This window comes from Pyxicephalus adspersus, chromosome 12, assembly GCF_032062135.1.
Source record: "Pyxicephalus adspersus chromosome 12, UCB_Pads_2.0, whole genome shotgun sequence".
NCBI classification, from domain to species: Eukaryota; Metazoa; Chordata; class Amphibia; order Anura; family Pyxicephalidae; genus Pyxicephalus; species Pyxicephalus adspersus.
The window spans coordinates 43,036,140-43,059,027 of NC_092869.1; the positions used below are offsets into that span (position 1 = coordinate 43,036,140).

Sequence of the window (22,888 nt, forward strand, 5' to 3'; positions counted from 1 at the left end):
CAAATGAGGGCAAAGACCTACAGACACTCTCCAATATCCTGTGGAAGTCTTCATAAAAGAATGGAGGCTGTTATGGGGGAAACTCCATATAAATGGCCATGGTTTTGGAATGGGATGTCCAACATACCTACATACAGGTGATGGTCAGGGGCCTACAAAGTTTTGATTGTATTGTATACTGTACATAGGCCAATTGTTCTCGGTGTTCAGCCCATTGTTCTTCAATACGGAATAAACTAGTGTCTAAACTGCTTCACTAATATAATGGGGAGTAGGATAGCACTGCAGCTGGGTTTCGGTTTTAGGACCATTTGCCCTCATAAATGAGCAGAAGTACCCTGGGACCCTTAGCTTTTACCCCCTATAGGTTGAGTCTGATCCATTGACTTTGGTATGGTAATGCAGATGGTTCTGTTGTGTTTCTCAGCTTAGTTGGTGAAACAGCAGTGTAGTTTGGGAATTTAGGTCTTCACATGAATGTTTTGACCTCTCCTGCCTCTCTTTTCTCTCCTCCAGAGGCCTCCGTCCTCAGCTATGATGGCAGTATGTACATGAAGATCGTTATGCCGGTGGTCATGCACACAGAAGCTGAAGATGTTTCCTTCCGTTTCAAATCGCAGCGAGCCTACGGCCTACTGGTGGCCACAACATCTCGGGATTCAGCTGACACACTGCGGCTGGAGCTAGATGGAGGGAAGGTTAAGCTCACGGTCAACCTAGGTATCGTATGATCCTTCCTCTCCGTGGGTGGGCAGGGCATCCATGTCTTTCTGTTCGCTACCTCTGGCCGCACTAATGTCTATTATTTCACTGCTGCATGTTCCTCTACACCCACAGGCCATTGAGGTCAATGGGAAGTTGTCTCATTTCTCTCCATCACCTTGCCATACATCCCACAATGCTCTGATGGTGTCACTGCACTGCCAGGGCTAAAACAGAAATGAGAAAATAGAATCCCCTCACCCAATACTCCATTTCACCCAATAGCTCCTTCAGATAAAGTCTCACTACAATGGTAGACATTTCAGGCCATTGTCAGACCATTGGCAGTGGCTGAAATTTACTGCCTTTTGGGAGCGGGGTCATTGGGTATTAGTGTTGGGAGTCTTACCACTCCTTCATCTCCTGCTACTCACAGCACAATATATTCATCGTGTTCCCCACTTCATTGCCTCCCTTCGTCCTCTTCACCACCCAACACCGTCTACTGAGTCTCTGTAACATAGCGTTTCATGGACAATCGTGCCAAGCGATCATAAAACTGCTCATATTTGGTCCTCAGAAATTTGGATCCTCCCAATGATTAGATGCTGTGAGAATAATTTGGAGACGGTGTTGGGTCCACGTGTCGTTTCACCTCAAGTGCTTTTTGTGTTGTGTCAATGTTTGTGCTGGCCGTAATTCTGTCCCCCTGTGTGTTTTATTTTTAAGTTGATTAATCTTGTTCCATTCGTCATGTTACCTCAAAAGATGGCACTCACTACCCTTCAAAGGCCTGAAGCCTGCGGCCCGTACAGCAAACAGCCTTGAGAACAGAGCGTGTTGAGCAGCTTTTAGGGGTGAACAAAAAGTCTTCCCTGCACAAGTTTTTGTATGGAGCTCACACCTAGGATGGATTGTCAGAACCTCCCCACCGTCCTCATCCACCCAGCTCTGTGCAGTTATCTGTCCCCTATAGGCTGCTGCAGGGTCACCACAATGCCGGTGTCTATAGGGAGAACTGGCCACAGTCTTCTTTGTTGGGGAGCCACATTTCTTTATTTTCTTCCCTTTCCCTTTTTATCTGCCGTCCCTATCCCATCCCCTTCCTTACTTTTCCTTACCCCCCCAATCATCCATTTTCAGCCCTTTAATAGGAGGTTCTGACTTTGCATCTTGTGGATGCTCCAGTTTTTGGTTCCGGCCCCACTGCCCCCCCCCCCCTACTTGTATTTAATGCCCCAACCCCACTATCTCCCTGCTATTTGCTGGTCTCACCGGTTCTCTGAGGCTGTTTGCTCCCACTTTTCTGTTGCGGTTGACGACACATAGCAAACCAAATCGCACGAAACAGCTCAGAGCCACAATATTCCATCAGGAATCATACCAACCTCCCAACGGTCTCTGCCTTGTATTTTAGGGATAGAAATATCAGAAGGAGTCCCACACTATATGAGGGGTCGCCTTAGGTGCCCCATCCTATCGGCATTAAATGCCATGCCGCCTTCCTCTGAATCTCTCAGATATAAATGGTTAAATTCTGATCAGCATGAAACAATTTGGTTGTAATTATTCCCCAGTGAGTAGAATTATCTCAGACAGGTGGAGGGAGCGACAGAATATTCACAACAGGAGCTCTGCCGATTCAGACGTTCTCTCCAGAGAGCTCCCGTTAGGAGGTAGAGTTGGCTGTACAGACTGACAGAAAGGGACACAGAAGTACCACAGAACAAACGCAGTGCAGCGGGAGACTCTAATCCCCCCGTGACCTTGAAAAGTCCCCCCCTGAAGGTGACTGGAGGTTCTGGAGCAATGTGTTCGTGCGGTTTGTTGTTTGTACGTGGCCATTTTATAGATGTGCATACGGTGAGGTGTCAGGTACACAGTTGTTACTCTGCCCCCATAGATTTTATGACATTCCTTAAATATTTTACTTCTCTGTAAAGTCAATCTGCTCTTGGTGCCGATGGGACTGCGGTCTTCTGGCCCATGTTATTTGTCACCCACACAAGCCCCTCCCACTGCGCTCACCTCCTCCAACAGGTAGAGATATAAAATGGCCACTGATGTTGCGTGTGTCTGTCCCCGGAAGGGTGGACCTCACTGTTATTGGATGACTGCAGCTGTAACCTTGAAGGATACAAATTCATCTTTCATTTTATTTTTTCCCCATCTAGACTGTATCAGGATAAACTGTAACTCCAGTAAGTTTATACCCTCAACTCTCATTTTGTTGTTTGATTGGATCTGGGCTTCTTGAATATTGCTGTTCTGGGTGGAGGGAGAATTGGAATTCAGCACTGGCTGGAGGGGGCCTTAATTCTGCCTTGAAGTTTCTGTGCAGTCAGGCTTCCCTCTAGTGTCCATTCTGCTAACTGCAGCAGAATCCACATCCCCTCCGTTCAGTGCTGCATGACTTACGTGGTGATACAATTCACTCTTCTGGTCCCTGATATCTGAGGCGATTCGATCTCCTCGGTTTGTATTTTGGGGGGCTGCAGGAAGAACGAGTTTATTACACTTCTGATCTGCAGGTAAGTGACAGTCCTCCCTGGTAAAGGCAGAACAATGCAGGTAAGTGAATCTCTTCTTTTATGAGTGTCAGCCCTGCCAGCTGTAAATTGATGGAAATATTTGGACAAACACTGAGCTTCTCTTATGGTTTTTTTGCACCATCAGAAAATTGTCAGTTCAAAAGGCAGATACCCCAGATACTTAGTGAACAATACAAACGTACCCAGCAATTACCTGTACCAGACAGCACACAGAAGGTCTGGGGGATCTCTGCTCACACATAAAATGTTTGTGTTTATTTTATCAATCTCGGCTGACAGGTCCTCTTCACTGCCTGGTATGGCTGCGTGTTGGGTGATTTTCTGGTTTGTTCTATCCCAGAATGTATTGTATGACCATTGTATGTAATGTATGATTAATAAATGACTGTTGTATGATCTTACCACATTCGGTCGTGTATTCCCCTTTCCTCGGCCCTCCTGATCCAATGGACACACTATAAGATCCTATTCGTTGTCACCAACCCAAATTATGCTCTGCCTACTGCATACAATACAACACATTGCACAGAATCAGCAAACGGTCCTCAGGTTGTTTCTCTTGACAACACAAAAAAAAAAACGGATGGATATAATGGAGCTGATTGACATAAATTGCTTGTTATCCAGGCTAACAGATAAGTTTTATTTGAATCTGGTTAATTTTAAATATCATACGTGAAGATTTACCATGTGCAGCCAGCAGGTGACAGACTTTAGACTAATTCAAGCTGACTTACTGCTATGCTGTGAGTGATTCGATCAGAATATGTGACACGTGCAGCTGTATATTAAGGGGATGCACCCCATCCATAAATTCACGCAGAGCTGTGCGGGTTTCCAGTTAGACAGAGGTAGTGAGCAGACAGAGCTCCGGCTGTATATGGTGTATCCTCACATTATTTTTGTTGCTAACATATTGACAGATCACCTTAAATCACCCTGGGGCTCCCCTATAGGAGGTATGGGAGGGGGTATGGCTAAAAATGCTATTCCCCTGGCTGTCATGCTGGTTCACTTATTAGAAATATCGATTCTTATTTTTTCTGATCTGAATACTGAAATCAGAGACAGCCAGGCTTGTAGCATTTTCAGCCAGGGGTCGGCCCTGTATATTTGTGGTGTTTCCAATTTTTTGTTCTTTCCTTTTTTACACCGCGGCTGGTGCTCAGCCGTTGGATTCCATGGATATCTGGTTGGTGGGGCGATGGTTGGCAGTCATGTGACAATACACGTACAATATCGGAGAATAATCTGTCGTCGTGTGTAGATGGGGGTGGGTGGCACCCCAGGTGAGTTCGCCATCTGCACAGGCGCTGCTGGATAATGGTGGTTTCTGCGCTGTGATGGCGGCTCGTTTCGCCGCCGGTGGAGGAATTTGTATGGCAGCTTTTATGACAGATCAAAGCGCCATTATCTCTGTGTGGCTCTAATTGCTGCTCATACAGCAGGCGCCTGGTAATGGCAGAACGACCAATCACACGCTGCGTGGGGATCAATTTCACACCCTCCACTCAGGCGCTCGGAATGTGCGCGTTCATTGCACTTCGGGCTCTGTGGCCCATATTGTTCGGACCCTTTCATCACTTCTCTTTGTCTGTAGCACTTCAAAAGAAAATCGTCTCGACAATCCGATGTGATAAATTGGAGCTATTTACTGAACAAAGAGGGCGAAGGGACTGGGAGGAATCGCCCATAGCGACTGCACAACACCCCCCTCCCCCAGGCTTCTTTTATAAAGGTAGAAATGGGAGGTTTCCCGTCTGTTGTTATAAATCGCAAAGTCGCTGAAATTGATATCAATCTGAAATAATGAGTTACAATCAGTGAGGTGACCTGCTGTGAATGTGGGGGCATCACAGGCAGCTAACTTGGATGTGTGACATCACAACAGTAATAGCGGCACCCTCAATCAGATCCAGGGTGCTCTGTGGTGCCTGAAGCCCCAGGATTTGGCTGGAGGGAAACCTTAACGTTTTTCCTAGTGTCCTCGTCATTGTACCTGGTTTGGATGATGGAGCTGTGAAAGATGAAGCAGTGGTGTCTCCGCTGTAGTGGTGCCTTTACTAGTCCACAAGCAGTCATGTTTAGTGTTTGGAGGACCAAAGATGACACACTGGAGGGGCAAAAAGATGGATTAATCCATGGCAGCCAGGAGAGGGCATCTACCATGTAATGGTATTTGGATTATGAGGCTGTGATGGAGCTGGATTCTCTCGTGGCGGAATGGCTTTCTGGTCATGTGACCACAGGGAAAAAAAATTCCGCTTGACAATAATGATCTGTGTACACAAACAATGTGCAACCCCATTCTGCCCCCACACACCTGACCCCAAATCTGCACCGTAAATTCTCAGTAACTATCAAAAAGTGTTTCATAACCACAAAAAGGTGAAGTCCCAGGGAAGCTTTGGAAGAAAGTAGCCTAACCAAGCAGCAATCTGCTGCTAAATATCAGAGACCTCTGTGTGCCAGAGCCGCCGGGGCCTCTGTGTGCCGGGCCACAACCACTGCCAGCTCTGTGTTCCAGATTATTTTGTCCTTGCCATGGTGTTTGTCTTGAAATATTTATTTTGTTTGTCTCTTTCGGATCTGTCCTTCTCCGTCTGTCATCCGTTTCGAGAGTCATTAACCATGTTCATTGGATCTGGTTGTATAGAAGGAAGTGAAACCCCAAGAATTGGATCCAGCAGAATATACCTGGAGGTGTATTGGGGGGGGGGGGGGCAAATCAAAATATGAGGTACATATTAGTTTTATGGATTCTGGCTGGCTACAGTGGAGACGGCAATGGGATATATGGAACTGGGTGAGATGCCTACATGGCGCTGTGTGACAATTGTGCACAGCGTTGGGTGATAAATGTGTATGGCATTGGGTAAAGTTCATAGACGATGCTGGGTGAGGTTCGCTCACGGCGTTGCAGTATCAGCTCGCTCAGTGCAGGTATATGGGAATTATCATTGTCCATGACTGGATGTGTGGACTCTGCCTCCACCTGCTGGTCAACTGTTACACTGCACATGATTTACAGCTGACAGCGACTCCTCTGCCCCCGGGGTATTTCTGAGTTTAGGGGCTTCTGACTGTCCACCATTTGTGTCCGGTAAGAGACTGAGCTCTCACTACTCACTAAAGTAATTTTCCTGGTTTCACATCTCAGCCAGGGCAAATGGCCATAGATCATGGTGAGGCCATTAGATTGTCAGCTCCTCTGCAGGAGTCAGGTTGGAGGTGGTGGGATGCCACTTTAAGTGCCCGTTTCCAGGCTGGCTAAGTGGTGTGCTCACAATGGCGAGCGGGAGTTCCACTTAAGGACATTTATGTAAATTGCGTGTTGCAGATGTGACCTTTGGCGGTGACACTTTCACTCTGTAATTTCCCCAGTTAGATCTCATTCAGTTCGATGTTACTGTGAACTTTCTAGCATTACATGTTTCTGTTTCTGTTCGCCCCCTCAGTCCCTTTATGGTGGGGGTGACATTTATGACCCATAAGAAGCTGAAGCCTGCGGGAATATTACTCATGGAAAGAATATGAAGAATTTGATTTTTTTTCAGGGACACCAATCTGCCGTGTATAGAGCCTGGCTGGGTCTTTGCGATTTCAAAGGCCAAGCTCGGTGTACACTTTTCTTTGTTCAGCCAGTCTGCAGACTGCACTGTGCAGCTGTGCTCTGATTGGGTCCCTCTAAATTAATTCCACCTATTTCCCCTTAATCCAGCTTCTTTGCCACAGAACCTGACAGGAGGGTAATATAGGAGCAGCCATTGCTGAAGACATTATAAGGTCAAAGGTCCTCCGAAATTTGGCAACCAGTGATGTGTCACATGGCTGAGCTTGCCTGCTGTCCCCCAGTTTGTGAGTGTGCATCATGTGCAGTCAGGCTTAAGAGACCCAAAATCTCTGGCAGAAATGTCCAGCCCAAATTAAATCTCTCATATGTAGGCTTGTTTCTCATAATCAAAGGTTGAATGTTCAGATCTGCATGGACAAGACTGGTTCTCTTTAAAGCCACAAAGGTAGCTTAGCCATTGGTCCGCAGAACAGTCGGGTGCAGGTGGGGGGACATATCTGGCCTGTAATTGGACAGTCTGTGTCCTCTGAGTCAGGTATATGCAGGATTCATATTATTGATTGGGTCGTCTGGTTAAGGAAAACTCAAGAAAACCTGTGTGAAAGGTCCAATCTCCTGTCAAGATTTTGGTACTGCTTCTGACCCTGCTGGGGGGACGTCGGCTTACATCTCACTCTGGTGACCCCACAGGAAGTGAAAGTAAATCTTTCAGACTATAAAAAAAGCATAGCAGGTCTCGGCCAAGCCACAGTTTAGTCCAATCAGCAGCGCTGGTAATAGGGGCATAGTGGCTCTGTGTGGCAAGTGATGTGATGTTCTCCCTGGACACAGGCAGTCAAGAATTGAGGGAAAACCCAGTGACCAATGAAGGGCAGAACAAACAGGCCGCAGCTTTGTCACATGACTCAGGTGGTCACAGCAGGTTTTGCTGCACAATGGGGGTTCTTTATGTAAGATGATTTACCTCTTTGGGGAGGTAGATGGGAAGTGGGGCTCTTCCGCTTTGCAAATGATTGGTTAGGATTGTACCCCTACCCTTCCTCATGACACTGCCTGGTGCAGGAGTGGTGTGCATTCCCTGTGTGTGGTGTATTGTGGAGCGTCCGTGATGTTGTTTGCTCCTGCTGAATGATGGCGACTTCCTGAGTCTGTGTTACCCTCCCTGCCTGGTGCAGCTGGAAATTGGTGGTCAGACCAAGGTGATCACTTCACTGCCAGAGCCCTCAGTTATGGTCGATCCAAAATGAGAGGGTGACACTATCACTTGGATATATAGAAGTCCTGGCAGAGTTAGCTGGGGGATATCTCTGGGGTCCACAAGAAACTGAGGATTGCAGGATGTCATTCAGTTTTACAACCCCAATCGGACTGAACGATGAACTCTAGGCAGAAGACACAAAATAGGGCCATCCTGTGTCCATCATCTGCATTCTCAGAAACTGGGTGATAAATGGCCGGGTCTTTGATTTCCATGGCCTGAAGGGGTTAAAATTCCCAGCAATACAAATGTTGATTTTTAGCTTTGCTGCAATTTTCAGTATCAATAAATTAATATTAAACAGGATTTTTATAGCGCCAACATATTACGCAGAGCCGTACATAGAGGGTGCAAATGACAGATATAGAGAGTGACAGAAGAGGAGGAGAGGACCCTGCCCAGAAGAGCTTACAATCTAAAAGGTGGGGGAAGCAGCACACAATAGGAGGGCAAATCTCTGTGTACCCGCATGTGAAGATTGAACAGGAAGTCATTCATGTCTCATAGAGTATACCCCCCCCCCGTGTCCGATCATCCAGTCTGGGAGGTGGGTGCCCCGTGTTGGAGGTAGGGTTCCATCACAATATAAACCCAAGATCAGATTTCAGGCCTTCTCCATCCCAAGTCCTGGAAATCCCTAAATACTGTGTGTCCAGTGTAATCCCTGTGAGGACCAACAGCTCAAACCCTATATAGTGTGAGGATCTGTGCATGCAGTATTTGGCCAGGAGATGCTCCCCCCCCCCCGATGGAGTTCAGGCATCCCCAATAATAGGTCCCTCTAATTCTCCATCATACAAAGACATTGAAGATAATTATGTTCTTCCAGCCTTGTGGTCACGGTGAAGACCCTTTTCTGTTCCCCCATGACTGTACCTCGGGCTACAAAGCCAGCTTCAAAAGAAGTGGAGAAGAAAGTCTTCCCAGAAGAGTGGAGGATGTTATAGTGGCACAACGCCAATTGGGAAGGAACAACTGCATGTTAATGACCTTTTGGGAATGGGGGGCACAAATCTATCAATAATAATAACAACAACCAATGGTGGTGGTGAAGTGGGGGGGGGGGTACTCTATATGAATGTTCCTGGCTTTGGATTGGGGTGTCGAAGTTCCTGCGCTGGACATGTGGACGTGGGTCACCTATATTAGAACTGATGTGTGGTGGATGGAGTTTATGCCTCCTCAGGGTTCGGAACACCTAACAGGAAGTGGTGAATTGTATACAATGTTTCATGCTCATCGAAAACTTGGAAATTAGTGAAACTCCTGTGGGCCTCTGGTGGGTATTTATCCATAGTTTGATCACTCTCCAGAGAATGAGAGTCATGGACCCCAATCACCTGTGCGGGCCGGACGCTCGGGACATTCAGTAAATGGATCTCTGAGGCCTGGTGATCCATTCACTACCATACTGCTGGCCTCCACCAATAAGAGGCTGTGTGATGAGGGTTGGGAATGTATAAAATGTGGGAACCTGTATCAACCTAACTTGGTTGATATAGGTTATGACTATGACTTACCATTCCACCTACACTGGCCACAGGTGGCTCTGAGTCCCCATTGGCTGTTCTTGTTGTAATTAAACAACATAGCATTTGTTGTCAAAGGGGTGACAACCTCCCTCTACTGGGGTCAGCTTCCTGTATGTAATGCTGGACTTGGTGAGATTGGTTTGAAGCAGTTCTGCAGAAGTTGCAGGTGACACGTTGTAGCAGACAATTTGGGATCTGACGGTATATCTCAGATTGATGATGGCCTTGTTATGATTTAGCAGATGGAGTGGCGATTACACAGCGATGTTTCCTCTTCGTGTCATTGGCCCAGTGTAATGTCACCTGCATAGAGGCTCGTACCGTGACTTTGGCTCAGTTGCCATGGTGACACCTAATGGAATGTTCAGCCATTTTGCATGCAGTGAGTAAAATGGAGGCAATAGAGGCCGAGATGGCTGATCGGAGGGGGTATGATTGTATCTTCCTCTGATCTGTGACACAAGACCTGCGGCCTTCATATTAACACCATGAGTGCCTGAACTGGAACACACGTGTAGTCACCAGAGATAGAAAATGTTCAGGATGTTGGGCTGCCGATGTGGCACATCTAATACTGGCCTAGTAACCCCAATGCGTGCCAGGAAAACTTGTGACTGCCGCAGTCACATCAAAGCGCTCGTGTAATCGTTATACCTCAACCTGTAACCCTCTGAAGTCCTGTAATGGCCACTCATTAGATCAGCAGATGGGGGGAATGGTTCAGGGTATGGTCAGCCGTCGTCTCCTGACCTCCATATCCATAATAAAATGGCGGCTAAATCCAGAGACAGACAGGGCAGAGATGAGAAGTCTGACGTAAGATGTGAGACGTTTTAATGAAGAAATCTTTATATTTGGGCTCTTCTCTTGGGGTGCCAGCCCCGTTCCTGGCAATGAAGATGTATCCTGGGTCATTCACGCTATTGTTTTGTGGTAATGTGTGTGATTAGCGGGGTGTATTGGGGTGACTGAAGAGAATTTTGTATCAGATTCCCATGTGTGTGTGAAGCATTGGAGCTCTGATCATGAGATGCACGATGGTGGGGTGCTCCCCGGCTGTGAGTCAGCCCCTTGCTGTTGGGAGAGTTGTTTCTGTTTGTTTTGTGGTAGTTTCCCATCATACACAGCTCAGTGAAAGGTGCACAATCTGAGTGTCTGATGGGGGAGTAATGGGTTGGTGGCCCCTTTGGTACCCCCAATGGTGACACAGTGTGTGATAGGGAGTCGGTGGTTTGGTTATAATGAATGTTCTGCCCCTACACATCAACGCTTGAAATAATGCGATTACACGCCACAAGTTTTCTCAAGGAACACCAGTGGGTTCCAACAATTCCATTCTTCCAGTAATGTTGGATGTTTAAGTCTTCATCTGCAAACTTCCTCCACTCTCATGTCACTGCTGTGTCTTGTAGTGTTTAAATGTTGGAACCATAAACCATGGTGGGGTACAAAGACATTTAAAGCTCATGGGGTCTTTTGGAGGCTGCCCCACTGGAAAAGAGAGGAGGTTGGTGACACTGTAAGGGGGGGTCTTTTATCCTCAACATTGGCTGTATCTTCAAAAAAAACTTAGAATGTACAAGAACGCTGCACACTAAGAATAATTCCACAGATAGAGGTGATCAGTGTTTATTTTTATTAATAAAAATGCAAAGTGAATGAAGAGAGCAGAATCCAATCAATATTTGGTGTCCCAACCCCCTCCCTTATCACGCCTTTCAGGTATACCTACACACAGGTTTGAAGGATCTCAGCAGGTCGGTTTTCTGACATCTTGGAGAACTAAGCACAGATATGTGGATATCAGCTACCTCCAATCCTTCTGTCTCTTCATGTAATCCCAGACACACTCCATTTTGCTGAGATCTGGGCTTTGTGGAGCTGTCCCATCACCTCCAGGACTCCTCACTCTTAATGACAGTGGCTGTACGTTAGGGGTCATTGGTCTGCTGCAGAATAAATTTGGGGCCAATCTGACGCCTACTTGATGGTATTCCATGATGGGTATAAATCTGTTTGTATTTTTCAGCATTGGGGTTACAATTAATTGCCAGGAACCTCCACCATGCTTCACAGTTTGCTGCAGTCACTTGTTATTGTGCCGCCTTCTGCTACAGCCAAATGATTTGGATATTGATTCCTCAGCCCAGAGCCCCAGGTTACATTTTCAGTTGTTATGTTCTTGTGAATAGCTGAGTTGCTTGGTCTTGTTTCCACGTTGGAGCTTTTTGGCTGCAGTTCTTCCATAAAAACCTCCTCTGGTCAGACTTCCCCGAACAGTAGGTAGGTGTCCCTCGGGTCTCTCAGACAGTTCAGAGCTGATGGCTCTGCTGGACATCTTCTGATATAGAAGAGAAGTAAGCATGTTGAGTCTTCCATCTGCCAGACCTTAGTTTTCTTGGCTGACCTCAGTGTCTCCCATCCTCAGCATCACCCAAAACAGCTTGACCAGCAAATCCTGGGACGCCCGGCTTGCTCTGAGATCTTTGCATGGAAGAGACCTTGCTGGTTTAGTACCTGCCTTGTGTCTTGCCATGGTGTCTGACCGGTGACAACCTTACCTGGTAGCAGAGTTTGGCTGTTTTGTTTCCGGTAATGACGGTGTAACAACCTACCTATAAAAATGATGATCATTAGCACCTGATTAGTAGAATTGGTGAATCATTCACCTTGCTAGAATCCTACAAAATCCCTGACTACATGCATACCTAAAACAATCAATACAAAGGGTGTGGACACCAAATATTGATAATATTGGATTTCTTTTTTGCATTTTGCAAATTCATTAGAAGAAACAATTAGGATTTTGCATACTTTTGTACATTACAGGGCAGACAGCGAATAAACATTGGGTTTGAAGCATTTGATAATTTTCTGGTGCAATGTCACAGGTATTATTTAAAAGTTAATTGTCACCGAATTCCTGACACTCCTGATTCCCCCCCCCCCCCCCCATACATTTCAGTTTTCCTTCCATTTTGCTCGCTTTATATCTAATATGCAGTGTGATCCCTCCACAAATCTTCTGGTTCTGAATACAAATTTTTTGTGTCTGTATTGATGGACATGTGAAGTCCAGGCTTCCTTCACCTCTGTGGTATAATTCTGAGATTTGGTGTGTTGAGGAGGACTCTGCCATCCCCCTGCTGGGTCTGTCTCCCACAACTTTAATCAATAAACATCTTATCCAGCCGATATTCCATCAGTATTGCCTAAATATTCAAACCTAAAACTAAAATGATATTCCAAGAATTTCCCACAGCTCCTCAGCATCTCGCCAGCACTCCTCCATCTTAGCCTTTGGTAGAAGCCTTGGCCTTTCAATTGTACTTAATGGCCTGCTAATATAACGTTCTGCTGCTGCCTTGGAGGGCAGAAAAGGGGCATTTTTTGGAAATGCCACAACCACTAGGCACAACTGCCCATCCATGAGGCTCATGTGACCATCTCCCCCACCAAAGTCATAAGATGAAACATCAATTTTGCAACTGCCCAATAAGGGAACCCCAGGTCCACACCCTGCCCACCTGGAATTCATGGTCATGTAGCGTCATTAATGGATCCATCAAATTTACTACCCTAAAATCTGACAACAATACTTCATGCCATTGGTTGAAGTAATAAATCTCGATCCCTTAGGAGCCAGAAGATCTGATAAAGTTTATGATGACAATTGGGAGCTGAATGAATTGGTATTTGTAAGTAAGTTTGTGAGCTAATATTATTTTAGCTGATAGGTAAACAATTACCAATTTCCACCCCCCTTCTACACACATACATACAGACTTCTTTTATTAAAGTAAACTCCAACCATAATCTTACAATGCTGCATGGCCCAGCTTTTACTCCATCACTGTTCCAACGGATGCCCTTGTATTTCCAGAAAATGGAGGATATGGAGTGTTCATGGAAAATAATACTGCACACGAGAATGCCTTTAATTCCTCATATCTAGTAGTAGTCGATCACATTCACCGGTCTTGCTCTTGTAAGACGTTTTACAGCTCTTCAAGCTCCTTTATCAGTTTTGCCATTCACACAGGCACTTTGAATTGCTCCTTATTTATCGAATATCTCCTGTTCCTGTTTTGGTGACAACCAAAATAAAAGCCTCTACACCATGAACACCGACAACCGTCAGCACCTGTAAAAAATTTTAACTTTCTCTCTTTACAAATAGTTTAGGCTGGGGTACTAATTTATTGTTGGGCAAAGAGTTTCCTGGAAGAGATTCCCTATTGTGCTGATGTTTAAATAATCCATTTTCCAATTCCAGATGGTTTTATCAGCAGTGGGTAACGCTTGGGGTGACTATGGGCATCTTGGGCCCTCATCAGATCTGCACAGCCAAGAGGGTTTCATTCTGGCTGTAGTTTTGGCCTCATAGCCTGTCCATTTCTGTTGGGTCATAGATGGACTCTCTGTAACAAGGCAGCCAACCATTTCCGTGAAGGCTGATTTGTGCAGCAAGTCCATAGGATGAAAAAAAAAATCTCCTTGTCTTACAGGGTGTATCCTAATGGGTCCTCTAAACCAAACAAGCAGCATGTGCAGTTTTGTAATATTCAGTCAGATATCAGCCTCGTCACCCAGCAGCTCACAAAAATAAAGGTCCGCTATATTCATATATATATTCAAACCTCATACTAATGTCTTCAAAGCCTCCGGTCCCTAGGGCTTAGGCTGAGATTTCGGGAAAACAAAATGTTTGCCACAAAACCTGAAGCCCCCTGCCATGTGTGTCAGAAACCACATGAATGCCATCTAGAATTCTGCCATCCAGAGCCCTTATCCTCCATTGCCCTATATCGCCCTGTGAGTCTTACAATGTAAATCATACAACAAAATTACTCTTCCTACTCACAAATCCTCTTTTAGTAGGACACATATTGTCACATAATCCTTGCATATTTGGAGACACAGAAATAGATTTCTAAGCACCTTTCTGATGCTCTGTGAACACATTAGGATGCTTTAAATGCCAGACAATTGTGCACAAGGCAAATATATGGAAAAAGAAATGTTTCGATATGTAACTAAGATGGAGTTTCAGGGCTAACACCAATATCCATCATCTCCAGTCATGGCCATTAAGGGTGAAAGTGACAGATATTGCTGGTTTTGTTTCTACATTCATCTCCATGCTTCTGTGTGCGATGACAAACTTTATAAAATCCAGCCAAAATTGTTCTCTGATTATCAGCTCTATGGATCTTCTCTGGCCCTATTACATTTCACAGAGCTCCCTGATTGTCCTTGTGAATGGGCAGATCAATCTTCGGATTACAATGTGTATCCTCCAAGGATACGCTGCTGCCACCTAACTTTTACCCAAAATTTAAACATCTTTCACTCTGGATTTTATTTGAAAACTGTATGACCCATGAATTAAAGCCAATTCATTAAAAGTAAAAAGTTTGGGTGAATGTTGACAGAAAACAATTATAAATAAACCCTTATAAAACATGTTTTTTCCCCGTGTTTGAGTATCAGTTGGCTACAATGTCTATATAAGTATTATTAATACACAGTATTTATATAGTGCCAACATATTACACAGCACTGTACAAAGTCTATAGCCATGTCACTAACTTTCCTCAAAGAGGCTCACAATCCAATGTCCCTACCATAGTCATATGTCATTATTACAGTCTAAGGTCAATATAGGGAGAAGCCAGTTATAGCCCAACTGCATGTTGCAAGTGGGAGGAAACCAGAGTACCCGGAGGAAATCCACGCAAACTGGGAGAACCTGCAAACTCCATGCAGATATTGTCCTGCCCGAGATTCTAACCTGGAACCCAGCGCTGTAGAGGCAGGTGTAAAATAAGAGAGATGGAAACATAGCAGATGCATAGTAGCTGACATTCCACTTAGGCTGGATGTGTTTCTGCAGACAACAGCCTCTTCTGCAGGAAAGGTGGCACAACCTTGATATTACTTTGGCAGGTGGTTGTCACCTGGTGCTCCAGCTTGAATGGAATGAGCACCTTTCCTTAAGAAGTGCCAATCTGATACCAGGAAATGCTTTGTGAAAATCTCCCTTTATTAACAGTAGCATTATCTTTTACATATCAAGTTATCCTATTTACATTTCAAGTAAAGTCATCCTTATAAACTTACCAGGTGAAATCTTGAGGATACTTTCTCTTTCTTCCACACATGTGATGTATGTAGATCTCACCATTCTTTTACAGTGCTGTGCCAACATGTATATCATTAGTAACACTGTATTTAAAAAATATTTGCTGATTCATGGGAGTTATAGAGATGTCTGCAAACTAAAATGCAAAATATTTTTTAAGCAATTTTCTGTAAGCAACTAGTAATATTGATTTTGGGTTGGCAATTGGCTAGGTTCATGACGGAAGACCAACTGAGGGACATTGCATGTATTTGGATATGAGTGCTCCCCCAGCACTGGAATAAATGTACCCGGGGACATGATCAGATCACACTTGGTGCATTCTCTGCTGGCTGATCTTGTAGCCCATTGACAGACAGGACTTCTACCAGAATCAATTAAATCAATGTGCAGAGCACCCCCTCCCCAAAGCTAAAAGAAAGGGTGCTTCCCCATCTTATTGCACCCTTAGCCCCTAATTATTTGAAAACTATGACAAAGCAATAATTTAAAGAAACACATAATTGCAGACCCCCTGAGAATATCAATAACCTGTCATTCTGATCCTCTGATGTTCTACATATCTTGGCATTCCTAATAACATGTGTGATGCCCTGAAGAACAAAAGTAGCCAACAAACCAGGGTCCAATGTCAAGAGAAACTCATGAAAACCCATGTGACTTTTGGAGATTCTCCTTTCTCAGAGCATTGGATACAATGACCACGGTCATAAAGTATTTCTCCGTATATCAGTCTCTGTGGGCTTCTTTTGTTCTTTAAGGTTTGGAGTGTCGCCATTTGTGGTTTACACACCTTGTGGTAATTTAATATGAGATGGGGCTACATGTTTGGAATGTATGATGCCACTACCACAATTCCATCTAGCAGAATGGTTGAGTGCACTTTTGTTTGTAACAGACAGACCCAAAGTCAGACATTTCACTGGGAAGGAGGTTGTGTCCGGGGTGGATGCCAGGTATGGTACCTTTTCTATATACGGCCTGTTTGCCAATAGTAAAGATGTGAGCATCTCCTGTGCTGGGGCACAGCTCTCTCTGTAATGCTCTTTGGGTATCCTACAGCTTTGTGTATTGGTAACTGTAACAATGGTAAAAGTATCAAATGATTGTCACTGAGAAAATGTACAACTCTGACTTATATTATACATTTGTGTTCAATTGTTTCAGCAGATACAGAATCCAGCGCTGTGTGATCCTGTCCCGATTATCCAATCAGATCTCCGTACATTGTAAATGCTAGACACTCATCAGATCCCTCTGTATTATAGATCCTATCCTAATAAAATCTAATCAGACCCCTCCACACAATAGATCCCATCATTTAAATTATTCAGTCAGGAGATCTATGTAAATTGTAGATCGCAGCACTATGTGATCCTTTTCTGATGGTACTTAATCAGGAGATCTTTTACATTCTATATAATATTCAGGAGTGATCTGACATTTTATAGCACATGTATGTTGTCTTATGACGGTAACACGTATCTCCCACCATATGTTAGGTAAGGGGCCAGAGACTCTGTATGCGGGGCAGAAGCTGAATGATAATGAGTGGCACACAGTGAGAGTGGTCCGGCGAGGGAAGACCCTAAAACTGACCGTGGATGATGATGTAGCCGAAGGTGAGCTGTGTGTGGGTCTGCGGGAAGATGAGGGAAGGTGGGAAGATGGTGAGGTTTGGTCTATGAGGAGCTTAAGGGGTCTAGGTCTATAATGAGGGAAGGCCAGTGGGAAGATAGAGGCTGAGGAGGTGGCTTGTGGGAAGATGATGGTGGTGGCTCTGTTATAAATTTAAGGAAGATGGTGATGTTAGATTTTTGGGAGACTAGGAGATGCGAGAGGGGTCTAAGTCTGTGGGTACATAATGAGGGTAGGCCTGTGGGAAGATAGAAAGAGGCTAAGCTTGGTTCATAGAAAAATGTCAGAAGATGATGAGGGTGGTCTGTGATAAGATGATGGTGGGGCTGTGATAAATTGAGGGAAGATGGTGAGTTTGGGTAGAGACGGTAGATGGGTCTAGGTCAATGAGCACATAATGTGGGTAGGCCGGTAAGAAAATAGAAAAAGTCTTGGTTTGAAAAGAGATTGGTTTGTGGGAAGATGGAGGGGGTGGTCTGTGGGAAGATGATAATGGTGGTCTGTTGGGAAGTGGGAGAAAAGAATGAGGGAACCTACAGGAAAGGGAGGAATATAATAGCAGATCTTTGGATGTCTTTGGCAAGATGAAGGCAATAATAAGGGTTGGTTGTAAGAGAAGTCAAGAGAAGATGATAAAAGCAGGTCCATGGGAAGGGGAGGGCTGGTCTTGGAAAGATGATGTTGGGGTCTTGGGGGTAGGTCTGTGATAAATTGAGGGCAGATGTTGAAGGTGGGAAGATGGTGATGTTGGGTCTGTGGAAATCTCATAAAAAGTAGAAGGCTTTAGGTCTGTGGGCACACAGGGCAATGAGGGTAGGCTGGTGAGAAGATAGAAGGAGGTTGAGAGGTAGTTTGTAGGAAGATGAGAGAAGATTATGAGGAAGTTCTATGGAATAATGAGGTGGGTCTTTTGGGATACGAGAGAAAAAGAAGAGGAATCAATAGGAAAAGGAAAATTATAATAGAAAGTCTAATGAAAAATTATGAGGATTGGTCTATGAGAAGGAAGAGGAAGATCTGTGGGAGAAGGAGGGCTGGTCTGGAAATATGAGGGTAGGTATGTGGAAAGATAATGGTGTTGGGTCTGTGATAAATTGAAGGAAAATGGTAAAAGTGGGTTCATGGAAAGGTGTGGGAAGAAGATAGAACAAAGGGGAGGGCTCTGTAGGAAGAGATGGGGTCTGCCCGGGAGGGTTGTGGCCGGTCTATCAGAAGGTAAAAGTTAGGTTAGGTGGGTAGGTGAAGTTAGGAGGATGATGAAGTTGGGTCTACTGGAAGATGACAGATTATGATGGATCGGTGGGAATATGATGGTGGTCAGATCGTATAAGAGGGAAGATGATGAGGACAGGTCTGTGGAAATGTTAGGCATGATGATGGGATGGGGGATTAGGATGTCGAAGACAAGTGAAAGTAGGAAGATGCTGAGGTTTGGGACTATGGGAAGATGAGAAGTGGTTGGGTCTGTTGAATTGGAGGTGATTGGTTTAGGAGGGGTATCTAATAAGAGGTAATGAGGGAGAATCCATGAGAATGCAGGAAGGTAAAGATGGGAGGACTATAGGTAAGGCTCTGTCGGAAGGTGGGAAGATGCAGTTGTTTATATAATTTTACAATGTTTATTTGTATTACTGTTCAGAATTAGGTATGAGGTTTCATTTAGGAATTTAAAATATTATAAAATAGGGAACCAATAGCACGTCAGGTACATTGTGCTGCATTTTAATGGGATGCATTCTTAATTTTTACCAGCAGAGGTCAATCCTGCATCACAGTTTAGAGCATAATCTGTATTGACATTGGGACCTGTTGTGTCTGTATTGAGGATGACATTTATTTAAAAAAAATCAATTCAAACTACTGGAGATCTCTCTGGTATCTGTGGTTGCTGGTATCAGCACCTGAAAATGTTGATTTCGGTCCCGTTATCCAGGTACGATGGCGGGAGACCACACCCGCTTGGAATTCCACAACATTGAGACTGGCTCCATGACGGAAAAGAGGTTTGCTTCAGCCGTGCCCTCTAAGTTCATCGGACACCTCCAAAGCCTAATGTTCAATGGCTTGTTGTACATCGACCTGTGCAAGAATGGAGATATTGACTACTGTGAGCTGAAGGCACGGTTCGGACTACGTCCCATCATCGCCGACCCTGTCACCTTTAGGACCAAGCCCAGCTACCTGACCCTTTCCACCTTGCAGGCCTACACCTCCATGCACCTCTTCTTCCAATTCAAGACTATCTCCTCTGATGGCTTCATTCTATTTAACAGCGGAGACGGCAATGATTTCATCGCAGTGGAGCTGGTGAAGGGGTAGGAGCAGAGGCCATGGGGTTGATTGTGGGGTCTGGGGATCACTGATTCGGACACTGGTGGACCCTTTTAATGGTTGTAGGAGTCATAAAATACTTGGGGCTTTTGTGAGGTGAAAGCAATGTAATGTAGACAGTTTTAGAATATAAGGATTGCCAGAAGTTACTATGGGGGGCAGTTGAGTGTTTAAAAAGAGTCAAATAAGGCACTTGAAGGGATATAAATGTACAATGTTTGGAGACACAGATTTAGAATTAGATTGCAGATTTAAAGTGATCATTTAAAGGTGGATCCATTAATGTTTTGCGGTCTTGGCAAGGGTCCCCCCTATCCCTAAAACATTGATCTTTACAGAACTGCAGTGACCCAACCCTCAGGTAACCCAGTACAGATGAGCAGAATGTGCTGCTGTTACTTGCTGCAAACTTCTATTTTAGTTCTGAATCTCTAAAGCCACTTTACTGTATTTTTAGTTGCACAACCTCCAAATGTTTGGTTTATAACACCTGGATGTTAATTGCTGTCATAAGCTGGATGAAGCAATTTACAAACCGATTTGGTCCTCATAGTCACATGCTATGTTCTTTAGGGCTCATAAGGAAATGTGGACATTCTGCTACCTCTGTATTTGGTTTACCAATTATTAAACATTCTGGCAGTTGGTGAGTGGAGGCAACTTTCCAGTAGGTTTTAGGATTGAGGGTTTAGTAAAGATGGAAATTATCCAGGGTTGGATGAAAACATAGGAACCTCTGCAGGGGAAATCTTGTAGGGTTGAAGGTCTGGCAAACATGAGAAATTATTATTATTATTATTAATAATAATAAACAGTATTTACATAGCGCCAACATATTACGCAGCGCTGTACACAGGAGGAGGAGAGGACCCTGCCCCAAAGAGCTTACAATCTAGCCTGTGGGGGAAGTAGAAATCTGTAGCATTGGGGAAATGTGAAAGTTGGAAACTGTGTACAGCTGGGGTCTGGCAGAGGTGGAAATTTTGCTGGATTAGATGTCCAGCAAATATGGGAACTCTATAGGGTTGGGGGTCTGGCAAAGATGGGAAGTCCAAGGGGTTGGGGGTTCAGCAGAGATGTAAAATCATTGGAGGTCTGACAAACAAGGGAGAGTGGAGAGTCCAGCAGAGATGAGAACTCTGTATTGTTTGGGATCTAGCAGAATTGGAAACATTGTAGTGTTGGGGACCTAGGAGAGGTCAGAATTCTGTAAGTTTGGGATCTGGCAGAGATGGAAATTCTATCCAGTTGGGGATCTGACAGAAATAGTCATGTGTGTCATCTCTTCTCAGGTACATCCACTATGTGTTTGATCTTGGAAACGGCCCTAATGTAATCAAGGGAAACAGTGAGAGACCACTCAATGACAATCAGTGGCATCATGTGGTCATCACACGAGATAACAGTAATACGCATACCTTGAAGGTGGATGCCAAGTCGGTCACACAGGTTATAAATGGAGCCAAAAACCTGGATCTGAAAGGTGAGACATGGCTTGAGTACTAGTAATAGAGCATTATGGGTAATATCAAAGCTTGCTGCAATTTTGTCTCAAGAGCATCTCATACCCACAGTCACCTAATGAGACAAGGTGCTGAAGGATTAAGTAACAACTCAAACCACTGGAAGGGACAGAACATCTGTTTTTTGCTTTCTGTGCACCATTAAAGAGATTTCCTCTCTGATGTGTCACTTATCCCCTTTTTTCTCCACCTTTTTCTTACAGACAGGGGTAAGAACTGTGGTGACCTCCAGGTTTGGTTGGGGTTAATCTTTAAAGGGATTTCGATTTCTTTTTAAACAATAAAAAGGGGACTTTTACAAATCTGAAGTTTCTTCTGTCCTTTCCATTGGTGTCCCTCACATATAAATATGTTTAACTCCATTGATAAGATCCAGGTTCCTCTGCTGCTCTCTGATAACCTGAACTTGGAGCCACATTATTGACACTTTATTAAGATGCATAGGTTGGAGATTGGTTTACACCAGTACATCTACCCCCAACCTACCCCGCAAGCAGTAAAAAAGCAGTATAATTCTGATGGTTCTCTACCTAATCCTGTTTGTAGTTTTCCTAAAATATTATAAATTACACAAGGTGCCCACATCCTTTTACTGCTGCTTGATGAAATGTTGGATAAGCGTTAATATTTGCTCCTGGTATACGAATTTGTGTTGTAACTTTTCCAGGTGAGTTTTGCTTGGCTGGAATTCCTCCCTAATATCTGTGTCCCTACAGGTGACCTGTACATTGCTGGATTGCCGCAGGGCATGTACAGCAACCTGCCAAAACTGGTGGCCTCCCGGGAAGGCTTTCAGGGCTGTCTGGCTTCTGTGGACCTCAATGGACGCCTCCCGGACTTGATCAATGATGCTTTGCACCGCAGTGGACAGATCGAACGTGGATGTGAAGGTACAATGCCATATTACCCTTCTGTCTACATGGAGGGCAACGCTAGTTTATGGGCATCCCTCACTTCATCCCTTGATGCCTCCATCACATTCTCATCTGCATCCCTGTCCTGCACCTTCACCCCATCACATTACTTCACTCTGATCCTCACCGTGGCCCTCTTCACTCTCCTCCATCACGATGTACTGCCTGACCATCCTTCAAGTCCTGACCACTCGGAGACAATCTGACAGCTGCTGACCCTCCCGATTTCCTGACTGATGTCCATTTATAGCTGTTGTCACCTTCAGGATAGAATTCACAGAGAATATTTATTTTTTTAATGGTACATTTGCCAGCTATGGAAATAAAATCCTGCAAGTTCTTGAATTAGAAATGGGCGAGAGCCGATTTCATTTTCTTTTACTGTGAAAATATTGGCTAGTTTGGCACATGTTTGCTTGTAAAAGAAGGCCAAATCTGCATATCAGATACAAGAGGTGTGCCGTGTCCACATTTATATCCAGCTTACATGCGATGCCAATTTCCTTCCCAGAATGGGAGAGATGTGAAGACTTTGCAGCAAATACTGTGAAATATTTTCATTTGGATCATTTGCACAATATTCATGTTTTTTTTGTTTTTTATGATTTTATCATTTTTAAAAAAATGTATTTTAGCATCATTTTCTTTGATGATTTGTGAAGTTTCCATCATGAGTCATGTGACCTCTACCTCCATTACCATCACCAATGGAATAAATT

The 22,888-nt window shown here is 44.5% G+C and overlaps 1 protein-coding gene across 1 annotated transcript in view; it reads left to right on the forward strand.

Annotated features, from left to right (window-relative positions):
- The window catches only part of NRXN3 (neurexin 3), a gene marked incomplete in the record, with an annotated part of 200,881 nt that overhangs the window by 68,411 nt on the left and 109,582 nt on the right, over window positions 1-22,888 (forward strand). Inside the window, 6 exon segments of the mRNA XM_072427916.1 lie at window positions 517-720; window positions 2,877-2,903; window positions 17,266-17,385; window positions 19,335-19,716; window positions 21,025-21,215; window positions 21,972-22,145. Of these exon segments, the coding sequence (XP_072284017.1) occupies window positions 517-720; window positions 2,877-2,903; window positions 17,266-17,385; window positions 19,335-19,716; window positions 21,025-21,215; window positions 21,972-22,145 (1,098 nt within the window).